Source organism: Triticum aestivum, chromosome 1A (assembly GCF_018294505.1).
Source record: "Triticum aestivum cultivar Chinese Spring chromosome 1A, IWGSC CS RefSeq v2.1, whole genome shotgun sequence".
Classification (NCBI taxonomy): domain Eukaryota; kingdom Viridiplantae; phylum Streptophyta; class Magnoliopsida; order Poales; family Poaceae; genus Triticum; species Triticum aestivum.
Window position 1 is genome coordinate 106,748,611 of NC_057794.1, and position 21,765 is coordinate 106,770,375.

The window sequence follows — 21,765 nt, forward strand, 5'->3', positions numbered from 1 at the left end:
AGTCACATACTAGTCTTCCTAATAACCCTAGCGTCACCGAACCTTAAGTGTGTAGACCCTACGGGTTCGGGAGACATGCAGACATGACCGAGACGCTCTCAGGTCAATAACCAACAGCGGGATCTGGATACCCATGATGGCTCCCACATGCTCCTCGATGTTGTCATCGGATGAACCACTATGTCGAGGATTCGATCAAACCCTGTATGCAATTCCCTTTGTCAATCGGTACGTTACTTGCCCGAGACTCGATCGTCGGTATCCCAATACCTTGTTCAGTCTCGTTACCGGCAAGTCACTTTACTCGTACCGTAATGCATGATCCCGTGTCCAACACCTTGGTCACATTGAGCTCATTATGATGATGCATTACCGAGTGGGCCCAGAGATACCTCTCCGTCATACGGAGTGACAAATCCCAGTCTCGATCCGTGTCAACCCAACAGCTACTTTCGGAGATACCTGTAATGCACCTTTATAGTCACCCAGTTACGTTGTGACGTTTGATACACCCAAGGCACTCTTACGGTATCCGGGAGTTACACGATCTCATGGTCGAAGGAAGAGATACTTGACATTGGCAAAGCTCTAGCAAAACGAACTACACGATCTTTTATGCTATGCTTAGGATTGGGTCTTGTCCATCACATCATTCTCCTAATGATGTGATCTCGTTATCAACGACATCCAATGTCCATAGTCAGGAAACCATGACTATCTGTTGATCACAACGAGCTAGTCAACTAGAGGCTCACCAGGGACATATTGTGGTCTAAGTATTCACACGTGTATTACGATTTCCGGATAATACAGTTATAGCATGAATAAAAGACATTTATCATGAACATTGAAATATAATAATACTTTTATTATTGCCTCTAGGGCATATTTCCAACAATTGACTCATACGGGTCAAATCTGGTCAACTGGGGGGTCAAACCCAGTCAACCCGCTGGCGTTTAGCCGCCGGCGAGGCCGAACGCGGCGGAGGGGCACATGATTCGCTTTTCGGCGACCATTTGGACGGCGGAGTCCATGGGCGAGGAGCCAGGGCTCGTCCGCGTCTTCTGGAGCAAGCGGGAGAGGCGGGGTGGCCTGAGCTCGCCGGAAACGAGCTCGGGCGGCGGCCGGAGCACGGCCAGGTGCGTGCGGGGTGCTGCGGGGCACGGCAGGAGCTGTGGGCGGCGGCGTTGGTCTTCTGGGAGGTTGCTGAGTGCGGTGGCCCTGGCCACGGCGGCGACATGGCCGACGGCGTGGCGCTCGCGGGTTTGATGGTTAACAGGGCTACGGCACGAAATCGAGCACGGGGAAGGAGGGGAAACGGAGGAGAGCTCACAGCGGTCTCGACGGCGTCATGCGTGAGCTCGGGGATGCACTGGTGCGGCCGGAATGACGGCGGCGATCTCGAGCGGCCGGAGGTGAAGACGACAATGGTGGCGGCGATGCAGCGCGTCCCTGGTCGCTTGGCTCCTCGAGGATGATGCAGGCGACGAGGCGGGGCACCCGGACACGAAGAGAGGGCGAGGGGAAGGCGGTGGCCGCGCGGGTAGCGAGCGGCGGCGACGAGCTCCGCTCGGGCGGGTCGAGAGAGAGGGATCCAGAGGAGGAGGGAGAACGAGAGAGAGTGAGAGAGGCCTGGGGGGTCTGGCGTTCGTAGCGGCCTCCAGCAGCAGCGGCAAGCAGGAGCTGGCCGAGCACGTGCGCGCGTGCGGCGAGCACACGCCCCTGTCCTCCTGGCGAGAGGAGAGGGACGATTGGCAGGGCCAGCTGGCTGGGCCGGCCAGCTGGGCCGCACAGTGCCATGCCTCAAGTGAGCACAGGTAAGTTTTTCCATTTCCGTTCCCTTTTCTATTTTTCTGACATTTGTTTGATTTAAAAATAATACCAAACTAATTTATATTCTTATGTCAATTTTTGTAGGAGCTAGTGGTATTATTCCAGAGCTCCTCATTAACTAGCATAATTTTTGGACAATATTATATATATAACAATATATATCCAAAACAAATCATTACTGCATTAATTTCAAATGCCCAAAATAAATATCTATGAGCTCCTGGAAATATTGGTTTGAATTTTAACTCTGACCAATATTTTCAGAGAGTAACATGAACATTTTCTTGAACCTTTTTGGAGTAATTTTTATCTGGGTCATTTTCAGAAATGATTTCTAAGGGTTTCACAAATCTCCATTTCAAATTTAAATGAAATTTAAATATGATGCACACATGACTGGCTAGTCTAGGTCATACCAGAACTAGGGATGTGACAAAAAACAACCAAACGGGCTAGACATGCGCGTTACACAGGCCGAAACAAGACAACCCACTTCCAGCGCGAATCTTGAAGCGAACAAAGATCCAACGGATGACGTGTCGACTGAGATTTAGCGAGTCCATTATTGATACCTTCATTCATGGGTAGTTTTAATGCTTAAATCATTTAAGTAATAAAGCGCCCTTTTCTGGAAAAAGATCATGGGTAATCTTATGACGGACGAACATAAGCAATATATGTTTTATTATTACTAGCATAGATGCCCGTGCGTTGCAACGGGAAACAAAAAAACCTGACTTCACTAACCCAATGCTCAAGACCGCCTCCTCCTCTCACCATGACCCATCATCAGACATGATGTCATCAACAAACTCCTTGAAATCCTCCACACTGCCACACGAGAAACAGAATAAATATTAGGAGCGTTGTCCAAAGACCCTCCATCTTTGGCTAATATAACAGAGTAAAGTGCGGAGTTTGTGTCACACACAGTAGGAACTCCGTGTCCAACTCCTTGTACTTTGGTGGCGGGCGCTAGTGGGTCGAGCTGAAACATAATAGTGAAGATTTGTTTTGGTCTTAGAAAAATATATCATATGACCAACAAATAATAAAAAGTTTTTATTGTGATTTAGACATAGTTTTTTTGCATGTGTTATCGCAATATTTTGATCTTGAGTTAAACAGTTTTGACACGTCAAATATTAGTATCACAATATTGTATCTTGGTTTTTGACGTCAATAATTCATATATAAAGAAGTAGTTTACCCATGGCAGGTGCACCTAAACACAACACCTCTCAATTTAGCTAAAAAATGCGGTTTAAGATGATTTAGACACAAAGAAGAAATTCATCAGTTCAATAACTGAATAAGCCTCGGAGCATGTAGAAAAACTATGACATTTTTGGGCCATAATTACCAAATGTCGTGTATATGGGGTGAAGCAATTCTTGGTCTTTGTTCATTTAAAATGGTATTTAATTTTTCTTGTCGAATATCTTATTGTTTTTCAACAAACATATATTCTAATTAGATTGGAATCGCATTATAATTTAATTTAACTTTAAACTTATGTTTTGTTTTACTGGTTAAATTTTACATTTAATCCCTGTAACTTAATTTTAAATAACAGAAATATATTTAATACTTTATTTCTTGTATATTATTTTGCAATTCACATGTAAATGAAGTTGTATTTTTTATCCATGCAATTAATAAAATATGTCTAATATTATTATCGGAAATTATAATGCACGGATGTGTCTGCTCATCCCTTCAAGCGCGATAGGCGCCACGCCATTTAATGTGTGAGACCGGTCAAGCGTGTGATAATGATTCGATTGCTTGCTATTGTCATGTCCCCGTGGATGATGTTGTGTAAGTCGTGCGTTAGTGCATCCCATTATGTTTTTTTGAACAACATAAAATCTTGATCAATCACGATCTAAGTTTTTTTTTTTAATGCAAAGGCATCTAATTTTGTATGTGCTCACGTTAATCTCAACTTGTATGCACGTTTCCATAAAAAAAACTTATACATAGATCGGACCGGATGCTCATGTATGATGATCCCATTGCATGTTACTGTCATGGTTGCCGTGGGTGAGGACAGGGCGTCGACCTGTTGGCTGGGCAGCTGAGGTTGCTGCCAGCCCACCCAAGTTCGAGTCCCGGCACGGACGCGTGGTGCTCACGGAGTTTCTCCTATAAAGAAAAGCCAACGAGGGTTAGCCCTTGGGTTGGTCTCATTTTTTTTTTATGGTTGCCGTGGGTGATGCTCTGTAAATCGCGCCTTAGTGCATCGCATTAGTTTTCTGAAAAACTCAAAATGTTGATTGATCATGATCTAAGTTTCTTTTTTATGGTGTGTTCTGATGCACGGCACGCCAACGAAGGGGTTGCGCGTGAAAGCAAAATTGTGTCTCTTGCGAAAGGAAAGAAACAGAAAACATATTTTTTCGTTTTTGAGAGGCACGGCCGTGACTCTTGCTAAAGTACAACCGTGCCTCTCGCGGAAACAAAACCGTGACTCTCGCGAAAGGAAAAAAAACAGAAAACACATTTTTTTTCCGTTTCCGAGACGCACGGCCATGACTCTCGCGAAAGCATACCCATGCCTCTCGCGGAGGCAAAACCGTGACTCTCGTGAAAGGAAAGGAAAAACAGAAAATGTGTTTTTTTTCGTTTCCGAGAGGCACGACCATGACTCTCGCGAAAGCACACCCGTGCCTCTCGCGGAAGCAAAACCGTGACTCTCGCGAAAGGAAAAAACAAAAAACGCGTTTTTTTCGTTTTCAAGAGGCACGGCCGTGACTCTCGCGAAAGCACACCCGTACCTCTCGTGGAAAAAAAAACATGACTCTCGTGAAAGAAAAAACAAAAAAAATGTGTTTTTTTGTTTCCGAGAGGCATGCCCGTGGCTCTCGCGAAAGCCAAACCGTGACTCGCGAAAGGAAAAAAACGCGTTTTTTTGCGCAATTTTTTTTAAATCAAAAATCTAAAGAAGACCAGCGAAAAATCAGGACGTCGAAAAAACCCGTTTAAAAAGCCGAAAAGGCGTGCAGAAATAAAACAAAATCCGGAGCAAGCGCCGAAAGCGCGACACGTGGCGAATGGCTGAGAGCGCGTCAAATGGCGCTGATTGTTGCGAGGCTCCCGAAGGAGTGCTCGTTAACCTCATGGGTAATCTTATGACGGACGAGCAAAAGCAATACATGCTTTATTATTATTATATAAATTATAAATGTATAGGGAAAGAAATTTCTTCTCAAGAATATATTGTATATAGCAGATGAAACTAAGCTGCTGTGTATTGTGTTTGTGTCCGATCCCTAGTCCCTACACCTTGATGTCTATAGTGTGCTCCACCGCAGCCGACGACGCGTCCACCGTCAAAGTGCGCACGGCGGGCGAGCCAAGCGACGGGTGAGTCACCGTGAAGTTGTACTCGCCGTGGACGAGGTCCAGCTCGGTCACGCCGTTGGCGTCCATGGTGGCGCCCTCCGGGTGCGTCCTCCATTCAGCGATGAGCTTGTCGACGCGGTCGCCGGCGGGAAGATTCTTGAAGTTGTTGTCCGTGAGGCACATGGCCCAGCAGCCCTGCGCGTGCCAGGCCGCCCACATCACCATGCCCTCCACGTTGGGGTGCCCGTAGCCTTCCCTCAGCACCTCCTCCAGGTAGATCGGCACGTAGGGGCCGGCATTCCGGTTGACGTCGACCTCAGTGAGCCAGATGGGGACCCTGAGCTGCGCGAGCATGTCCAGCGTCGCCCTCATGTAGGGGATGTTGGGCGTGCCGAAGTGGCTCTCGAGGCCGACGGCGAGCTTGATGCCGCGGTTGCCGGGGTAGGAGCGTATCTGCTGCAGCTTGGCGACGTACTTGCTGGACATGGCAGCCGCGTCCAGCGGCTCCTCCAGCGTGCCGAACTCGTTCATGAACAGCCTCGCCGTCCGGTCGATCCGCGCCACCCGATGGTACACCTCGGACGACGCGTTGCGGCCGAGCCTGCTCTCGAAGAAGTGCCCGTGGAGGTTCTCGTTCACCACGTCCCACGCGATGACCTTGCCGGCGTACCGCGACACCACGGAGCTGATGCGCTTCTGCATGGCCGCCTTGAGCCGCTGCGCGTCCAGCGGCTTCACCCACGACACCTGCGTGTCGTTGGTGTCCCAGAGCACGTTGTGGCCGCGCACCGCGATGCCGTGCTTCTCGGCGAGCCGCAGCATGGCGTCCGCGACGGTGTAGTCCTCGTGGTTCTCCATCCACTCCGTGCTGTACCACTTCATCTCGTTCTCGAAGCTGGCCACGGTGAACCGGGACGCGAACCACTGCTCGTAGGCCGGGATGTCGAGGATCTCCTTGGTCATGGCGTTGCCGAACGGGAAGCCGGGCCGGAGGAGCTTGACGCTCAGGTTGGCGTTCGGCAGTGGGACGCCGTCGGCGCCCCGGGCGACCACCTTGACGGCGCTCCGGCGGGTCTTCCCGGCCGACAGACGGCGTTGCTCGTCCCACTCGGGGAAGGAGAAGGGCTGCAGAGACACGCTGTCCACCCAGATGTCCACCCTACCATCGGCCTGTACAAGCGAACTTTAGTTTCCCTTTTTGGCGTTGAACAATTAATTCATGCGTAATCATTCGATCTACCTCGAAGAAGAGCTCGCCTGGGCCGGAAGCAAAGGCGGTCATGCCGCCCTTGAGCATGCTCCAGCAGCCGGACCTGGCGACGGTGGCTCCACCGGCGATGAAGGCGCCGTTGGGATCCTTGAAGACGGATCTCACCACCGCCGTGCCGGACGAAACCTGCAACCATGCTGCATGCATGCATGCATGGAGCCATATATATACGGGCACACATGAGCAACAAGAAAATACAGCATATCACAAGATCACGAGTAAATGACGATGGTGCAGTACGGAGTATATGCTTGAGTTTACATACCCGAGAGGGAGTAGTGGTGGGCGGTTTCCATCTGGATCTTCTGGTAGACGCTGCGCGACGGCTGGCCATTGTTGCTCGCCGACGCCAACGCGAAGTTGTTGCCGGACGGCGAGCTGCTCACGTTGGCCGTCACGCCCCACGGCACCGACCAGCCCGTCAGGCCGCTGTTGAACTCGCTGTTCTCGATAATGCCGCCTTTGTACAGAGACCTCATCGGGCTGCTCAAGCACTGGATAACAAGATCAAAACAACATCCTTTAGTTTCAAGATAAGAAGGAACACAAATCCAACAATATATCCAGTAATTGGCAGAAAAAAGGTACTACTTGCCTTAATGCTCGCGGTATAATCATAGGGAACCGACTGGACCATCCACCCTACATACATATACATCATTAGCATATCTTACAATGTGCAATCGGTGGAAACTTGAAACACGCAGCAAACCGCAAGGAACTTCACTGGTGTTGGAAATACAAACTGTGGTAATATGAACTTGGGAAAACTAACCTTCAAACAGCGAAATGCAGAGCAAAAAAGCGAGCAATTTCCCCATGGTAACCACCAGTGTGTATGTCACTTCTTCTTTTTTTTCCTTTTTTTTTCGAAGTGATATGTCACTTCTACTGAACTGGTGGTATGTTTTAGTTGACGGAGAGAAGTGAATATATAGGCATAGGGTAATTAATCCGTGCTTGATAATGCCAAAGGCGGTGTGTTGCTGATTGTTTCAATCTTTGACTCTAAGTCAGCTCGAACGCAAAAAGGGGGGGAAATCTTTGGCTCAAGCGGAAGACTAGGCAGGAGGAGCAACATTTGTGCATTATGTGTGAATGCATTAAAATCGTGCTACTTATGGCTTTTTTTTCAAGGAAAAAGTGAATTTTATTTCATATATTGATAGGGTTACAATCCAGAGATAGTAATTGCTCCATACAAGGAGGATCTTGACCAAGCCACACAGCGGTCATCATAATATAATGCCCAACAATCTGCTACCCTGTTTTGCTCTCTCGTAAGCTTCTAGAGAATGAACTTCCGGCTACAACTAAGTGCCCATACGCCGACCTGCTAAGTCTAGAATCGGAAAGACTTGACAGTGCTGCAGAAGATCAAGTCAGTATCTTTTGTCCCACTAAAAAACCATATATTTGGATATACATGCAAGTAATTAGTTTATGCCAAAATTAAGTCAATACGAATAGATACCGTGAATATTTGTCATATAATAAATAAAGGAAAGCTTGGTAGCTAATCAACCCAATATTCAACTTTGGGGAATACTAAATATAGAATTAATTTTGCATTCCAATATTCTTAGGAAAACGCTATCTTACACCCGACGGATGCACGCGCAGCGTCCGCCGCATGCGTAGCCATCGGATCAATCTTGATCGAGCGCTTACGTTGGACGGCCACAAGTCGTGTGCAACCAATTTTTTTGCAACAATCGTATTGTTTTTAGAAGGTTTCTACAACAGAGATCTTGTTTCAGAAATAAATAAATAAAGATTCGGTGGTGAAGTTTTTTTCAGCAACAGGGTCTAATTTTAGAAAGTTTCTGCAACAGAGGTCTTGTTTTAGAAAAAGAAATGGTTCAGCAGCGAAGATTTTTTTCTTCTGCAACAGGGATCTTGCTTCAGATACATAGCCCCGGTTGTAGAAAGCATTGGAGGAGCGCACGATGTTAGAGTGTACGAGACCAAGCATTGCAACACGACACATGTTTCAGAAACGTAGCTTCAGTTGCAGAAATCGTCAAAGGAGTGCCCAGCATGGGAGCTCATCGCCGTCATGCTGGAGTAGAGGTCGTGCCTGTTCTCCAAGCAGGGCCCCTCGGTGAGCTCGATTTGCGTCGGATCCAAGCATCTAACGTGTGATATGGTGCGCCATTGTGTTGCGAAGAGTTTAATTTAGCTCTTGCACACCGGCGGCGGGCTGATTTTGGGGGCGGGTTGGCGGCGGCGCTGCGTTGGGCGCAGCTCTGTCGGGGCCGGGGTCAAGTTTGTTGTCTTTGTTTCTGCAACAACGCGCGTGTTGCTGGAATAATAAGGGGGGCATGGGGGACGCGCACACTAGATCGGACGGTGATGTCTACTACACAACCTTCTTCTTGTAGACGTTGTTGGGCCTCCAAGTGCAGAGGTTTGTAGGACAGTAGCAAATTTCCCTCAAGTGGATGACCTAAGGTTTATCAATCCGTAGGAGGCGTAGGATGAAGATGGTCTCTCTCAAGCAACCCTGCAACCAAATAATAAAAAGTCTCTTGTGTCCCCAACACACCCAATACAATGGTAAATTGTATAGGTGCACTAGTTCGGCGAAGAGATGGTGATACAAGTGCAATATGGATAGTAGATAATAGTATTTGTAATCTGAAATTATAAAAACAGCAAGGTAACTCATGATAAAAGTGAGCGTAAACGGTATTGCAATGCGTTGGAACAAGGCCTAGGGTTCATACTTTCACTAGTGCAAGTCCTCTCAACAATTATAACATAATTGGATCATAAAACTATCCCTCAACATGCAACAAAGAGTCACTCCAAAGTCACTAATAGCGGAGAACGAACGAAGAGATTATGGTAGGGTACGAAACCACCTCAAAATTATTCTTTCCAATCAATCCGTTGGGCTATTCCTATAAGTGTCACAAACAGCCCTAGAGTTCGTACTAGAATAACACCTTAAGACACAAATCAACCAAAACCCTAATGTCACCTAGATACTCTAATGTCACCTCAAGTATCCGTGGGTATGATTATACGATATGCGTCACACAATCTCAGATTCATCTATTCAACCAACACAAAGGACCTCAAATAGTGCCCCAAAATTCTACCGGAGAATCACGACGAAAACGTGTGCCAACCCCTATGCATAGGTTCATGGGCGAAACCCGCAAGTTGATCACCAAAACATACATCAAGTGAATCACGTGGTATCCCATTGTAACCACAGATACGCACGGCAAGACATACATCAAGTGTTCTCAAATCTTTAAAGACTCAATCCGATAGGATAACTTCAAAGGGGAAACTCAATCCATTACAAGAGAGTAGAGGGGGAAGAAATATCATAGGATCCAAATATAATAGCAAAGCTCGCGATACATCAAGATCGTGCCAAATCAAGAACACGAGAGAGAGAGATCAAATACATAGCTACCGGTACATACCCTCAGCCCCGAGGGAGAACTACTCCCTCCTCGTCATGGAGAGCACCGGGATGATGAAGATGGCCACCGGAGAGGGATTTCCCCCTCCGGCAGGGTGCCGGAACGGGTCTAGATTGGCTTTCGGTGGCTATGGAGGCTTCTGGCGGCGGAACTCCCGATCTAATCTCCGTTCTGGAAGTTTTACGATACGTAGGTATATATGGGTACAAGGGGTACGTAGGTGGACCGAAGGGGGGGCCACGAGGGAGGGGGCGCGACCCAGGGGGTGGGCGCGCCCCTACCCTCGTGAGCACCTCCTTCATCTTCTGACGTAGGGTTCAAGTCTATCCGGTAGGTTTCCTTCCAAAAATAACTGCTCCAGTTGATTTCATTCCGTTTTGACTCCGTTTGATATTTCTTTTCCTCGGAACACTGAAATAGGCATAAAACAACAAATCTGGGTTGGGCCTCCGGTTAATAGGTTAGTCCCAAAAATAATATAAAAGTGGAAAATAAAGCCCAATATTACCCAAAACAGTAGATAATATAGCATGGAGCAATCAAAAAATTATAAATACGTTGGAGACGTATCAGTTGCCAGCCAAGGGATAAACACGAGAGACTGCCTGAACTCCTTCAATGGGCTGGGTGAAGCTTTGACGATCAACATTGTGAAGATAAATTGGATCCTTTGCAGGCTCTGGGTAAATAGCTTCAACAGACAGATCAACCTCTGGCAAGAATACAAGATGATTGCGCGCAGATGGCTGATAGTTGAAGGCAGAGTGAAGCTTGATAAGACGCATTACCCATGGAGCATAGAACTTCAGACCAAAGATGTCGGAGCCAGATGCAGCCAACTGCCTGATGAAGAAGTCTTGAGCATTGAAGTTTATGCCATTGAAGATATAGAAAACCAAAGTCTTCATTGCTCCTTCAAGCTTCGCTGTAGATGAATGTCCTTTGACAGGCCATAGAGTCTTTCTGATGATATGGTAAATGGTGCGGGGCAGATACTCTAGGTCTTCAACAAAGAATTCGGTTGGGTATTTAGCGTCGCGTGGCAAAGGCTTCATCATGCTCAGCATTTGACTCATGAAGATGGTCTCTCTCAAGCAACCCTGCAACCAAATACAACAAAGAGTCTCTTGTGTCCCCAACACACCCAATACAATGGTAAATTGTATAGGTGCACTAGTTCGATGAAGAGATGGTGATACAAGTGCAATATGGATAGTAGATAATAGTTTTTGTAATCTGAAATAATAAAAACAGCAAGGTAGCAAGTGATAAAAGTGAGCGTAAACGGTATTGCAATGATGGTAAACAAGGCCTAGGGTTCATACTTTCTCTAGTGTAAGTTCCCTTAACAATACTAACATAATTGGATCACATAACTATCCCTCAACATGCAAAAAAGAGTCACTCCAAAGTCACTAATAGCGGAGAAGGAACGAAGAGATTATGGTAGGGTACGAAACCACCTCAAAGTTATTCTTTCCAATCAATCCGTTCGGCTATTCCTATAAGTGTCACAAACAGCCTTAGAGTTCGTACTAGAATAACACCTTAAGACACAAATCAACCAAAACCCTAATGTCACCTAGATACTTCATTGTCACCTCAAGTATCCGTGGACATGATTATACGATATGCATCACACAATCTCAGATTCATCTATTCAACCAACACAAAGGACCTCAAAGAGTGTCCCAAAGATCTACCGGAGAATCACGACGAAAACGTGTGCCAACCCCTATGCATAGGTTCATGAACCCGCAAGTTGGTCACCTTAACATACATCAAGTGGCACGCGGTATCCCATTGTCACCACAGATATCCACGGTAAGACATACATCAAGTGTTCTCAAATCTTTAAACACTCAATCCGATAAGATTACTTCAAAGGGGAAACTCGATCCATTACAAGAGAGAAGAGGGGGGAAGAAACATCATAGGATCCAAATATAATAGCAAAGCTCGCGATACGTCAAGATCGTATCATCTCAAGAACACGACAGAGAGAGAGAGAGATCAAACACATAGCTACTGGTACATACCCTCAGCCCCGAGGGAGAACTACTTCCTCCTCGTCATGGAGAGCACCGGGATGATGAAGATGGCCACCGGAGAGGGATTGCCCCCTTCGGCAGGGTGCCGGCACGGGTCTAGATTGGTTTTCGGTGGCTACGGAGGCTTCTGGCGGCGGAACTCCCGATCTAAATTCTGTTCTGGAAGTTTTAGGGTATATGGAGTTATATAGGCAGAAGAAGCACGTCAGGGGAGCCACGGGGGCCCCATCAGGCAGGGGGCGCGCCCTAGGGGGGTGGGCGCGCCCCCCACCCTCGTGGGCAGCTCCCGTATCTTCTGACGTGGAGTCCAAGTCCATCAGGTGTGTTTCCTTCCAAAAATAACTTCTCCAGTTGATTTCGTTGCGTTTCGACTCTGTCTGATATTCCTTTTCTTCAAAACACTGAAATAGGCATAAAACAACAAATCTGGGCTGGGCCTCCGGTTAATAGGTTAGTCCCAAAAATAATATAAAAGTGGATAATAAAGCCCAATATTGCCCAAAACAGTAGATAATATAGCATGGAGCAATCAAAAATTATAGATATGTTGGAGACGTATCAGACGGCTAACAGCTCAGGGATCCAACGGCTTTTCAGGCGGCGGATAATTTCAGTACATCTACCGACGGACGCGTAGCAGCGCCCATATTCTTAGGTCACTCTCAATTCATTGTATCTTAATCCTGAAACATGCTATAATCGGAAACCCCCGGCACATGGATCACAACATCACCAAACATACACCCAACGAAAATACATAGACCAAGGCATCGGAGAACACCAAATGGACGGTGCATTCATCAAGAAGCCGTAGATGCCTTCCTAATATCGACGTTGCATCCATCAAGCAGCCGTAGACGACTTCCTAATACCGCCATTCTTCTTGCTTTTGATCCTAAAATACTTCTATTTCAGGCTGCGGATCAGCCAGCGCGCCTCTTCTCAATTTCCCTGGCGATTAGGATCCAACCAATTGTCTTGCCAAATTCAGGGTAGCAGCCTCCAAGCTAGCAATAAAGTCGTAAAGCTTTAATGCGAAAAGAGCATTGCGAGTAGGTGCAAATGCACCGGACGCAATGACCTTGTGACCCTCTGAACCACTTACCTGATAGACTCTAGCGAGTGAAAGACAATAGCATCCAAACCTACGCGCTCCATGAAGGCGAGAGGTTGGTTGGGTTCCAGTAATGGCAGTGTGGGCGCTAAGGTCACAAGCAAGACTACCCCTAGATGCACCATCAAAAGAGACAAACCAGCCACCCCACGTAGTTGCTGAAGTTCTAACATGGTTTGAGAAACCGGAGGAACGACCCGAAGATGGCCTCAATTCCAGAGGCAGACGGCACAACGGACGGTGACTTCAAGACCTGACACAAGGTGAGAAACAACCATAGAGGTATGTTTTCCCCTCACTCATGGAACCCAAGAGCTAGGCCAGTAGAGGCACAACTAGGAGCCCTCCAAGAAGAGCCTGTGGCTCACCAAAATCCTCCGAACTCTCATTAGGCAACCTTGCAGTTCAGCTTGTTGCGTGAGGACGCTCTGCAATGATACATCTATCGGGGTTGCAACGTTGGCGTGTAAAGGCATTGTGGGAAGCGGTGGTGCAACACATCAGAGCTGCGTATTCAGGTTGATGGAGAGCTTTGCATGGCCAAATCAAATGGTGTCACCGGGTCATAGGTAGTTCGTGCACCGAATTGCGTCCCTGCGGGAGCGGGCTCAACGACCTTTTGAGAGGCACCAAAAGCATTGGTCCCTCATCCACGCCGGAGGAGCCACATATGTGTTGCAAGCAGGATGGTGGAAGGCCGGTGAAGGCGGTGAGCCGCAACGCCTTGCCTTGACGAGGTGTTAGTCCCCAACAATTCCCCACGACGTGTTGGATCGCAACACAAGTAAGTAGCAGGCTTCATGTCTCGGTTGATACAACTACACCCTTCACCCTAACCAAGGCGCATGGGAGAGGCCACTAGGGCGAACATGTCACATCCAGCAATGGCACGCGACAAACTTGTGAGGACGACCGGTGTAGGAGGTGGCAGCAACGTTCGAGGAGTGGTCATCATTGAGGTCAGGTTCTCATCGTTGGGGGAAGCCAGACGTGGGGTCGGCGTGGATGGCCAGGCGTAGAAGGTGATGGGGACCCAAGCACCTGCTCAATCTGGTTAGGAGCACGTCCCTCCTGAGGCGGCGGAGGCGGCCTCCAAATATGGTGCGGCAACTGGGGTAGCCAACGCCAGAGGAGATGGGTCATGGGGCCGGTAGGCGTGCCCATGCAGAGGCGGCAGCGGGGACCCGAGCCTCCTAGGAGTTGACACACATGTACCTATATATTGTGAGGGGGCAGAGCTCGGCGTCCACCCCATTTCCAGGCATGGCATAGGCAACACAATGATCTTGTCTAGCTCCTCCCAATATGGAACGGGCAAGGGTGGTGGAGGAAGACAGGCCGTCACTGGACTCCACCTGAAGGGATCGATGTCGTGGGAGTTGTAGCAGGCCGGAGGAGGCACCGGTCAAGGTAGTGGGTCCAGAGTTGGTGCCTTTGCAGCCTAGGGAAGGAGTGAGCGTGCCACCAACCATCCTCCAATGGCAGGAACGGATTTGCGGATGGCAAGCGCGACCACATGAAAAGTGGTGGTGTGCAGCGGGGCCGGAGTGATTGTCGTCATGGGGGCGTGTCGGAGCAGTTTCCATTGACAATAGTAACATTTTTGTATAAAACTATGTTGCTTATAGAAGTATGTATCAAGTTCTTGTCCACAGGTGTTGAATGAACGTGGTCCAGTGATAACGATGCACCGGTGGTTTCTGAGTTTTCGGTCCTTGTGCCTCACAGTATACTTGTCCTTAGAAGATTTCTTATAGTAAAATACAAGAGGAAATACAAAAAGACTTTGACAAATCTTTAAGCTTCAAGCATCCCTTGAATTGTGTGTGACCGCCAACTATCGTACCGACACCCATTTCAAAGTTTTGAGGGAGGGAGGAGGGGATTGCAAAAAGAAAAGAAAAAGGAAACAAAAGATGGGATAACGGCACAGGGTGACGCCTATGCAGAGGGTGTGCTATTGTTAATTATGGTTCAGCCTTATCTCCTCATCCTAAGGTTAATTAGTCAGGAGTCAGGACCCTAATAACCAGCGAACGTTTCTGGGAGGGAGTGTGGCAATTACGAACCTTCTTTATGGCAATTTCTTTCAAAACACATGACAAATTCTGGCAAACAGAGCATTTGCTGCGGAAACTGACATGTTCACATGAAGGAATTGTCATACACCCAACACTGCGGAAACTTAGTTTTGACATGCACATTCAGCGAACGTTCGTTGAATAGCATCACAGTTCACATTTTCAGCATGATCTTCTCAGTGTATTTTTTCGCAAGCTTTTCAAAAGAAAGAGGAAGCAGACAACTAAACTGCAGCTGGCTCCAATAGTTCCTTGGGCTGAAATTGTGAAGCTATCGAGCCTCGATGGCACCTCTTCCTTGGATGGACTCATGGACATATGCCTGCCTGCATTTTCCCTCCGGCCACGCCATCGGCCTCTCCATCGCCTGTCCATGCCCGCCCTTAGCAGGACAATTCATCGCCGACGCATCATCGTATATATCCAGCCCAAAGCCACAACAGAGAACTCTAGACCGCTGGCCACATCCTCTGCTGGCCTGGAGTCTTTGGATACCCTTTTTTCTTAGACGTTTATGGGTGCTTTCTGTTGGAGTCTTTGGACACTCTTTCCATAAAGCGAAAGGCAGTGACAAAATACGTTGCGAAAACAACACACATTTGCCAAAATTACACTCTTCCCATAAAACGGAAGGCGGTGACAAAATACGTTGCGAAAACAACACACATTTGCCAAAATTGACACGCTGTGAAGCATGCACACCCATGCATCTACGGTGTCCGACGACGACGCCAGAGCTTTAGCTAGCTGTCCACAACAACAACGGCCGAGCAGGACGTGAGCAACGTATATACGTGGCCGGCGAACCCATAGCTTCAGCTAGCTGTTGTGGACAGCACAACGGCGGTCGAGCAGGACATGAGCCAGATGGCGGGCGAACCCATAGCCTGAGTTAGCTCTGCACTGCACAGCACAGCAACGGCAGAGGTGGACATGAGCCACATGTGCAAGCTTGGACGTACGTGCATGGCTTGTGCGTGATCGTCATGCATGCATGCAGAGCACGAGGCGAGGCGGCAACTTTTCGTCCCAGCCCTTGTAGGTATAAACCACCCTCGGCCCGCCCTCGCGCTAGCAGATATACATTGAGTCAATGACCAGTGTGTAGTAAGCGGTGAAGTGAGGGTTCTGGTTGCAGTTTCTGGGCTCGGCGCCCTGTTTTTAACGGGGGCTCGCGTCTTCGTCTCAGCCACCAAGCCACTGCTCTCGCCTGAACTATTTTCTGCCATTGGAGCTCAGGAGCAAAAGCCTATAGTCACTAGTCCATCAAAGGTTGTTCGGATGGCTGTCATCGGGACGGCGGGGGCGGAGGTACTGATACCGCTGGCGGCGGTGATCGGCATCGCCTTCGCGGTGTTCCAGTGGTACGTGGTGGCCAAGGTGCCGGTCCCATCCCACGACGGCGAGGATGGCGGCGGCGCCGCCGCCCAGAAAGGCCGCAGCGGGCACGATGAGAGTGCGGAGGACGGCGTGGACTACCGGCAGGTGGAGGCCCGGTGCGCCGAGATCCAGCACGCCATCTCCATCGGTGCCACGTCCTTCCTCTTCACGGAGTACAGGTATACACACGCCTTTGATGTCAAATTTTGCTTTCCAAAATGTTTTTGGTGCCACTTGCATAGAGATGAAAAATAAAAAACACGCTAGTAATATATTGTTTCTTTTTATTACTGTTAGTATTATTTTTAGCAAGTAATATTGGCATGTTTTTGAGGTTGCGTGCTGATTCAACTTAATTACAGATGACTAGCAAAAATCATGGTACAATGCAACAAAAAAAAACACTTTTTGCGGAAAATGCCAAAAAAATGTTTGGCTTCTAGTATATAGTACTGATAGTGCCAAAAAAAATGTCTTATATTTGTTACGGAAGGAGTGTAATATAATATTTTTCTCTTATTGTTATTTTTAGCAATTAACATTTGCATGCATTTTTATCTTATGTGATGATTAAACTTAAAAAAATACTATATGAATAACTGAAATCAAGGTACAAATGACAAAAGATATATTATTTGCAGAAAATACTAATAAAATGTTTGGGTAATGTTATTCAGCGAACCCTCACAGGGGGTACATGACCAGAGAAACGTCTTTCGCGACAATTTATGTGTTGGTAGCATGGCAATTCTTTCAAGCGAACACTGCAATTTCACAGCAAAATTCTTTGTTTACCAGAATTTGCCATGTGTGTTTGAAGAACTTGCCATAAAAAACACAAATAAATGCCGTGCTTCCAGGGGTATATGTTTGTCTTAGCAAACGTTCTCCTAATAAATATTTAGCCAGACAAAAATTTCATCAAGATTTTGCTTGCCGCTGTCGGCCAACATTTACAGGAAAGAAAAGAAGGATTGGCCTGTACCAAAAAATTGCAAACATCCGAGTATTTAACAAAAAACTACCACATTTCATGGAACCGTGCCTACAAACTACCACTTTACAAATTTGTGCCGAAAACTACCATTTTCGACTATTTTTTCTCAAAAAACACTAATTTCTGCCTCATGGTAGTTTGCTGAAATTAAACATGATTATGACAGGGATGGCCCACACTTAGGCGCTGACATGACACAGTGGTCAACTCCTAGGCCGTGCCGCACGAGAGATGCACGCGAGCCACGCGCCGCGCCCGCCCCCACCGCCGGCCGGCGAGCAGCGCCACCTCTGCCATCGGTCGAAGCCAGCGTCGTGTGCTAGCTAGCCGGCCAATGGAGCATTGCGGTCGTGCTAGCATGCAGCCGTAGCAGCTTGTGTGCGTGCACAGCCGTGCACGTAGCCGCCGTCGCCGCGAGCGTGTGCGCCGTCCGCCGCCCGTGCCACCCGCCACTATGCCCAGCCCGCGCCACCCGCCGCTCTGCCCCGCCACCTGCGCCGCCCTCCCTCCTAGGTGAGCCGGCTGCTCGCCTCGGCCATGGCGGCCGCCATCGTGCCAAGGCCTCGCCCGCCGCGAGCGTGTGCGCCGTCGGCCGCGAGCGCGTGCTCCGTCCGCCGCTTGCGCCACACATCGCTCCGCCCAGCCCGCGCCACCCGCCGCTCTTCCCCGCCGGCCGGCGTGCCCCGCCACCTGCGCCGCCCTCCCTCCTAGCCGAGCCGCCTGCTCGCCTCGGCCATGGCGGCCGCCATCGTGCCAAGGCCTCGCCCCGCCCCGCTCGGCCCTGTCGACCGAGCCCCCGCCTTTGCACCTCGTGTACGCCATCGACGGGGAGACCAGCGCCGAAGAGGTGCTTCGCCGGGGCGCCGCTCTGCCCCGCCGGAGAAGAGCGTGGAGTACATACGAGGTGTTTGAGGAAATGCCAGAAAGAGAGGAGGAGGAGGAGGAAGAAGATTCATGCTGATATGTGGGCCCATCCTGTCAGAAAAGCGTTTAGAAGAGGCCAATCGGGCACTTTTCTGAGATGGTAGTTTTTAGTCAAAGATTAGTCAAAAAGTGATAGTTTTTGGCACAAATTTGTAAAGTGGTAGTTTGTAGGCACGGTTTCGCGAAATGTGGTAGTTTTTTGTTAAATACTCCAAACATCCAAACAAGCAAAAACATTTGTCGAAAAAATGGTATGATGGGTATTGAATTGGCCAGTATCTAAGCATGCCCAAAAAATATTACCTGGTGATGAACTAGATTTTCACTTGAAATGGGTGGATTCCTACCGAAGTTTGAAGAAATTCATTAAAATATGAATTGTATTGAGTCTGGCTTGAACTCGTGTGTCAGGCGAATATTTTGACAGATAGTCAAAAAATTTATCCTATTGATGAATTCAGGTACCTCGCCGTGTTCATGGCTGGGTTCGCGGTGGTGATCTTCATGTTCTTGGGGTCGGCGCAGCGTTTCAGCACGCGGCCAGAGCCATGCACGTACGACCCGGCGCGGCTGTGCCGGCCGGCGCTAGCGAACGCGGCCTTCAGCATGATCGCGTTCCTCCTGGGCGCGCTCACCTCCGTCATGTCCGGGTACCTCGGGATGCGCGTGGCGACGTTCGCGAACGCGCGCACGGCGCTCGAGGCTCGCCGCGGCGTGGGGCGCGCCTTCGTCGTGGCGTTCCGGTCTGGCGCCGCCATGGGCTTCCTCCTCGCGTCCAGCGCGCTGTTCGTCCTCTACGTCGCCATCAACCTCTTCGGCGTCTACTACGGCGACGACTGGGGCGGGCTGTACGAGTCCATCACCGGCTACGGCCTCGGCGGCTCGTCCATGGCCCTCTTTGGCCGCGTCGGCGGCGGCATCTACACCAAGGCCGCCGACGTCGGCGCCGACCTCGTCGGCAAGGTGGAGCGCAACATCCCCGAGGATGACCCTCGCAACCCCGCGGTACGTACTGAGAATTACTACCAAAGTTGAAAAAAATACTCCATGTTTTCCATGCATGTCCCTGACCCTGAGACGATCGATGCTGTGCGCGTGCAGGTGATCGCTGACAACGTGGGGGACAACGTCGGCGACATCGCCGGGATGGGGTCGGACCTGTTCGGGTCGTACGCGGAGTCGTCGTGCGCGGCGCTGTTCGTGGCGTCCATCTCGTCGTTCGGGACGGAGCACAACTTCGCGGCGATGATGTACCCGCTGCTCATCAGCGCCATGGGCATCGTGGTGTGCTTGGCCACCACGGTCGTCGCCACCGACCTCGCCGAGGTGAAGACCGTCGAGGAGATCGGGCCGGCGCTCAAGCGGCAGATCCTCATCTCCACCGTGCTCATGACCGTCGGCATCGCCATCGTCAGCTTCCTCGTCCTGCCCCACAGCTTCACCCTCTTCGACTTCGGCAGGCGCAAGCTCGTCAAGAACTGGTACGCCAACTCGATCTGAGACTCGATCTCGTCGTACTACGCCATTTTCCTTGAGATCCTCAATTTAGTACAAAATGCAAATTGATACACTTTTATATTCATGAACAATTATCGATGGATTTGACATTTGGTTTTGTATGACTTTGCGAATGCAGGTACCTGTTCATCTGTGTGTCCGCCGGTTTGTGGGCAGGTCTTGTCATCGGCTATGTCACAGAGTACTTCACAAGCAACGCTTACAGGTAATAGAAATTATACAACTTACAAAAATTGCACGAACTTGAGCTAAGACGGGATAGATGCTGATTACTTAATCTCTGCTTAAATTGTTCGACGCATGTATATGTAGGCCGGTGCAGGCGGTGGCGAACTCATGCCGGACGGGAGCGGCGACGAACGTGATCTTCGGGCTAGCGGTGGGATACAAGTCGGTGATCGTGCCCATCTTCGCCATCGCGACAGCCATCTACGCCAGCTTCCGCCTCGCCGCCATGTACGGCATCGCGCTGGCGGCGCTGGGCATGCTCAGCACCATCGCCACGGGGCTCAGCATCGACGCCTACGGCCCCATCAGCGACAACGCCGGCGGCATCGCCGAGATGTCCGGCATGCCGCACGTGGTCCGCGAGCGCACGGACGCACTCGACGCCGCCGGCAACACCACCGCCGCCATCGGCAAAGGGTTCGCGATCGGGTCGGCGGCGCTGGTGTCGCTGGCGCTGTTCGGCGCCTACGTGAGCCGCGCCGGGGTCGCGGCGGTGGACGTGCTGAGCCCTCGGGTGTTCGCGGGGCTGCTGGTGGGGGCCATGCTGCCCTACTGGTTCTCGGCGATGACCATGCGGAGCGTGGGGAGCGCGGCGCTGGCGATGGTGGAGGAGGTGCGGCGGCAGTTCGACAGCATCCCGGGGCTGATGGAGGGCACGGCCAAGCCGGACTACGCCACCTGTGTCAAGATCTCCACCGACGCGTCGCTCAAGAAGATGCTGGCGCCCGGCGCGCTCGTCATGCTCAGCCCGCTGGTCGCCGGCACGCTGTTCGGCACCGAGACGCTGGCCGGGCTCCTCGCCGGCGCGCTGGTGTCGGGAGTCCAGGTGGCGATCTCAGCGTCCAACAGCGGCGGCGCCTGGGACAACGCCAAGAAGTACATCGAGGCCGGCGCGTCGGCGGAGGCGCGGGCGCTGGGGCCCAAGGGGTCGGACGCGCACAAGGCGGCGGTCATCGGCGACACCATCGGCGACCCGCTCAAGGACACCTCCGGCCCGTCGCTCAACATCCTCATCAAGCTCATGGCCGTCGAGGCGCTCGTCTTCGCGCCATTCTTCGCCGCGCACGGCGGCCTCATCTTCAAGCACCTCTGAGTTTGAATTCCGAGTTCGCTCGGCTTGCTGCCTGGACCTGGATGGCCAAGCAGAAGGCTTTCGTTGCCAATAATAACCTCTAGACTGGGAGAATTGTATGAGGTGATGAATGGTTAATGGTTACTTTAGTTTCGGACTTTATTCGAGTGCAAACCCGCCTTAGAAATAAGCTCGTGGTGTAGCAAATAGTCACTCTTAAGGCATGACTTCTAAATGCAGCATGGATGCTCGTCTCCGGGCCTTCAGCAGAGTGCCATCACCGTGAGGCTGTGTTTGGCGCCGGTGGATTATCTTAATCTTGCTTGTTTAATCTCTCTGATTTACTTCCTCCGTCCCATAATATAAGAACATTATGGAACGGAGGGAGTATCATTTAGCTAACCAACTTTTTTCTTATTTTCCCACCAAATTGGCTACACAGATTACAGTGTTAGCTGCTGGATGTTCATCTTCTACCCACGCAGCCGCCCATCTACCCCGGC

The 21,765-nt window shown here is 50.0% G+C and overlaps 2 protein-coding genes across 2 annotated transcripts; one reads left to right on the forward strand and one right to left on the reverse strand.

The window, feature by feature from the left end:
- Positions 1 to 5,118: 5,118 nt before the first annotated feature.
- LOC123104122 (endo-1,4-beta-xylanase 5-like) lies at positions 5,119 to 7,275 on the reverse strand. The gene is made up of 5 exons (XM_044525902.1): positions 7,230 to 7,275; positions 7,050 to 7,096; positions 6,720 to 6,948; positions 6,425 to 6,591; positions 5,119 to 6,354 (listed from the first exon to the last, which is right to left on the reverse strand). The coding sequence occupies exons 1-5, from the start codon at positions 7,273 to 7,275 to the stop codon at positions 5,119 to 5,121; spliced, it is 1,725 nt and encodes a 574-aa protein (XP_044381837.1).
- An 8,946-nt stretch (positions 7,276 to 16,221) lies between these two features.
- Positions 16,222 to 21,579, forward strand: LOC123039083 (pyrophosphate-energized vacuolar membrane proton pump). The gene is made up of 5 exons (XM_044462383.1): positions 16,222 to 16,702; positions 18,906 to 19,449; positions 19,546 to 19,925; positions 20,081 to 20,167; positions 20,275 to 21,579. Exons 1-5 carry the CDS (start codon positions 16,425 to 16,427, stop codon positions 21,281 to 21,283), a joined length of 2,298 nt encoding a protein of 765 aa, XP_044318318.1. The 5' UTR covers positions 16,222 to 16,424; the 3' UTR covers positions 21,284 to 21,579.
- The last annotated feature ends 186 nt before the right edge of the window (positions 21,580 to 21,765 follow it).

Bases quoted from the DNA above. Each gene is read 5' to 3' on its own strand.
- LOC123104122 (XM_044525902.1), bottom strand. From the start codon at position 7,275: ATGGGGAAATTGCTCGCTTTTTTGCTCTGCATTTCGCTGTTTGAAG. The intron at 7,097-7,229 runs GTTAGTTTTCCC...ATATGTATGTAG, and splicing joins CTGCATTTCGCTGTTTGAAG to GGTGGATGGTCCAGTCGGTT. The intron at 6,949-7,049 runs GCAAGTAGTACC...CTTGTTATCCAG, and splicing joins ATTATACCGCGAGCATTAAG to TGCTTGAGCAGCCCGATGAG.
- LOC123039083 (XM_044462383.1), top strand. From the start codon at position 16,425: ATGGCTGTCATCGGGACGGCGGGGGCGGAGGTACTGATACCGCTGGCG. The intron at 19,450-19,545 runs GTACGTACTGAG...GTGCGCGTGCAG, and splicing joins ATGACCCTCGCAACCCCGCG to GTGATCGCTGACAACGTGGG. The intron at 20,168-20,274 runs GTAATAGAAATT...ATGTATATGTAG, and splicing joins TTCACAAGCAACGCTTACAG to GCCGGTGCAGGCGGTGGCGA.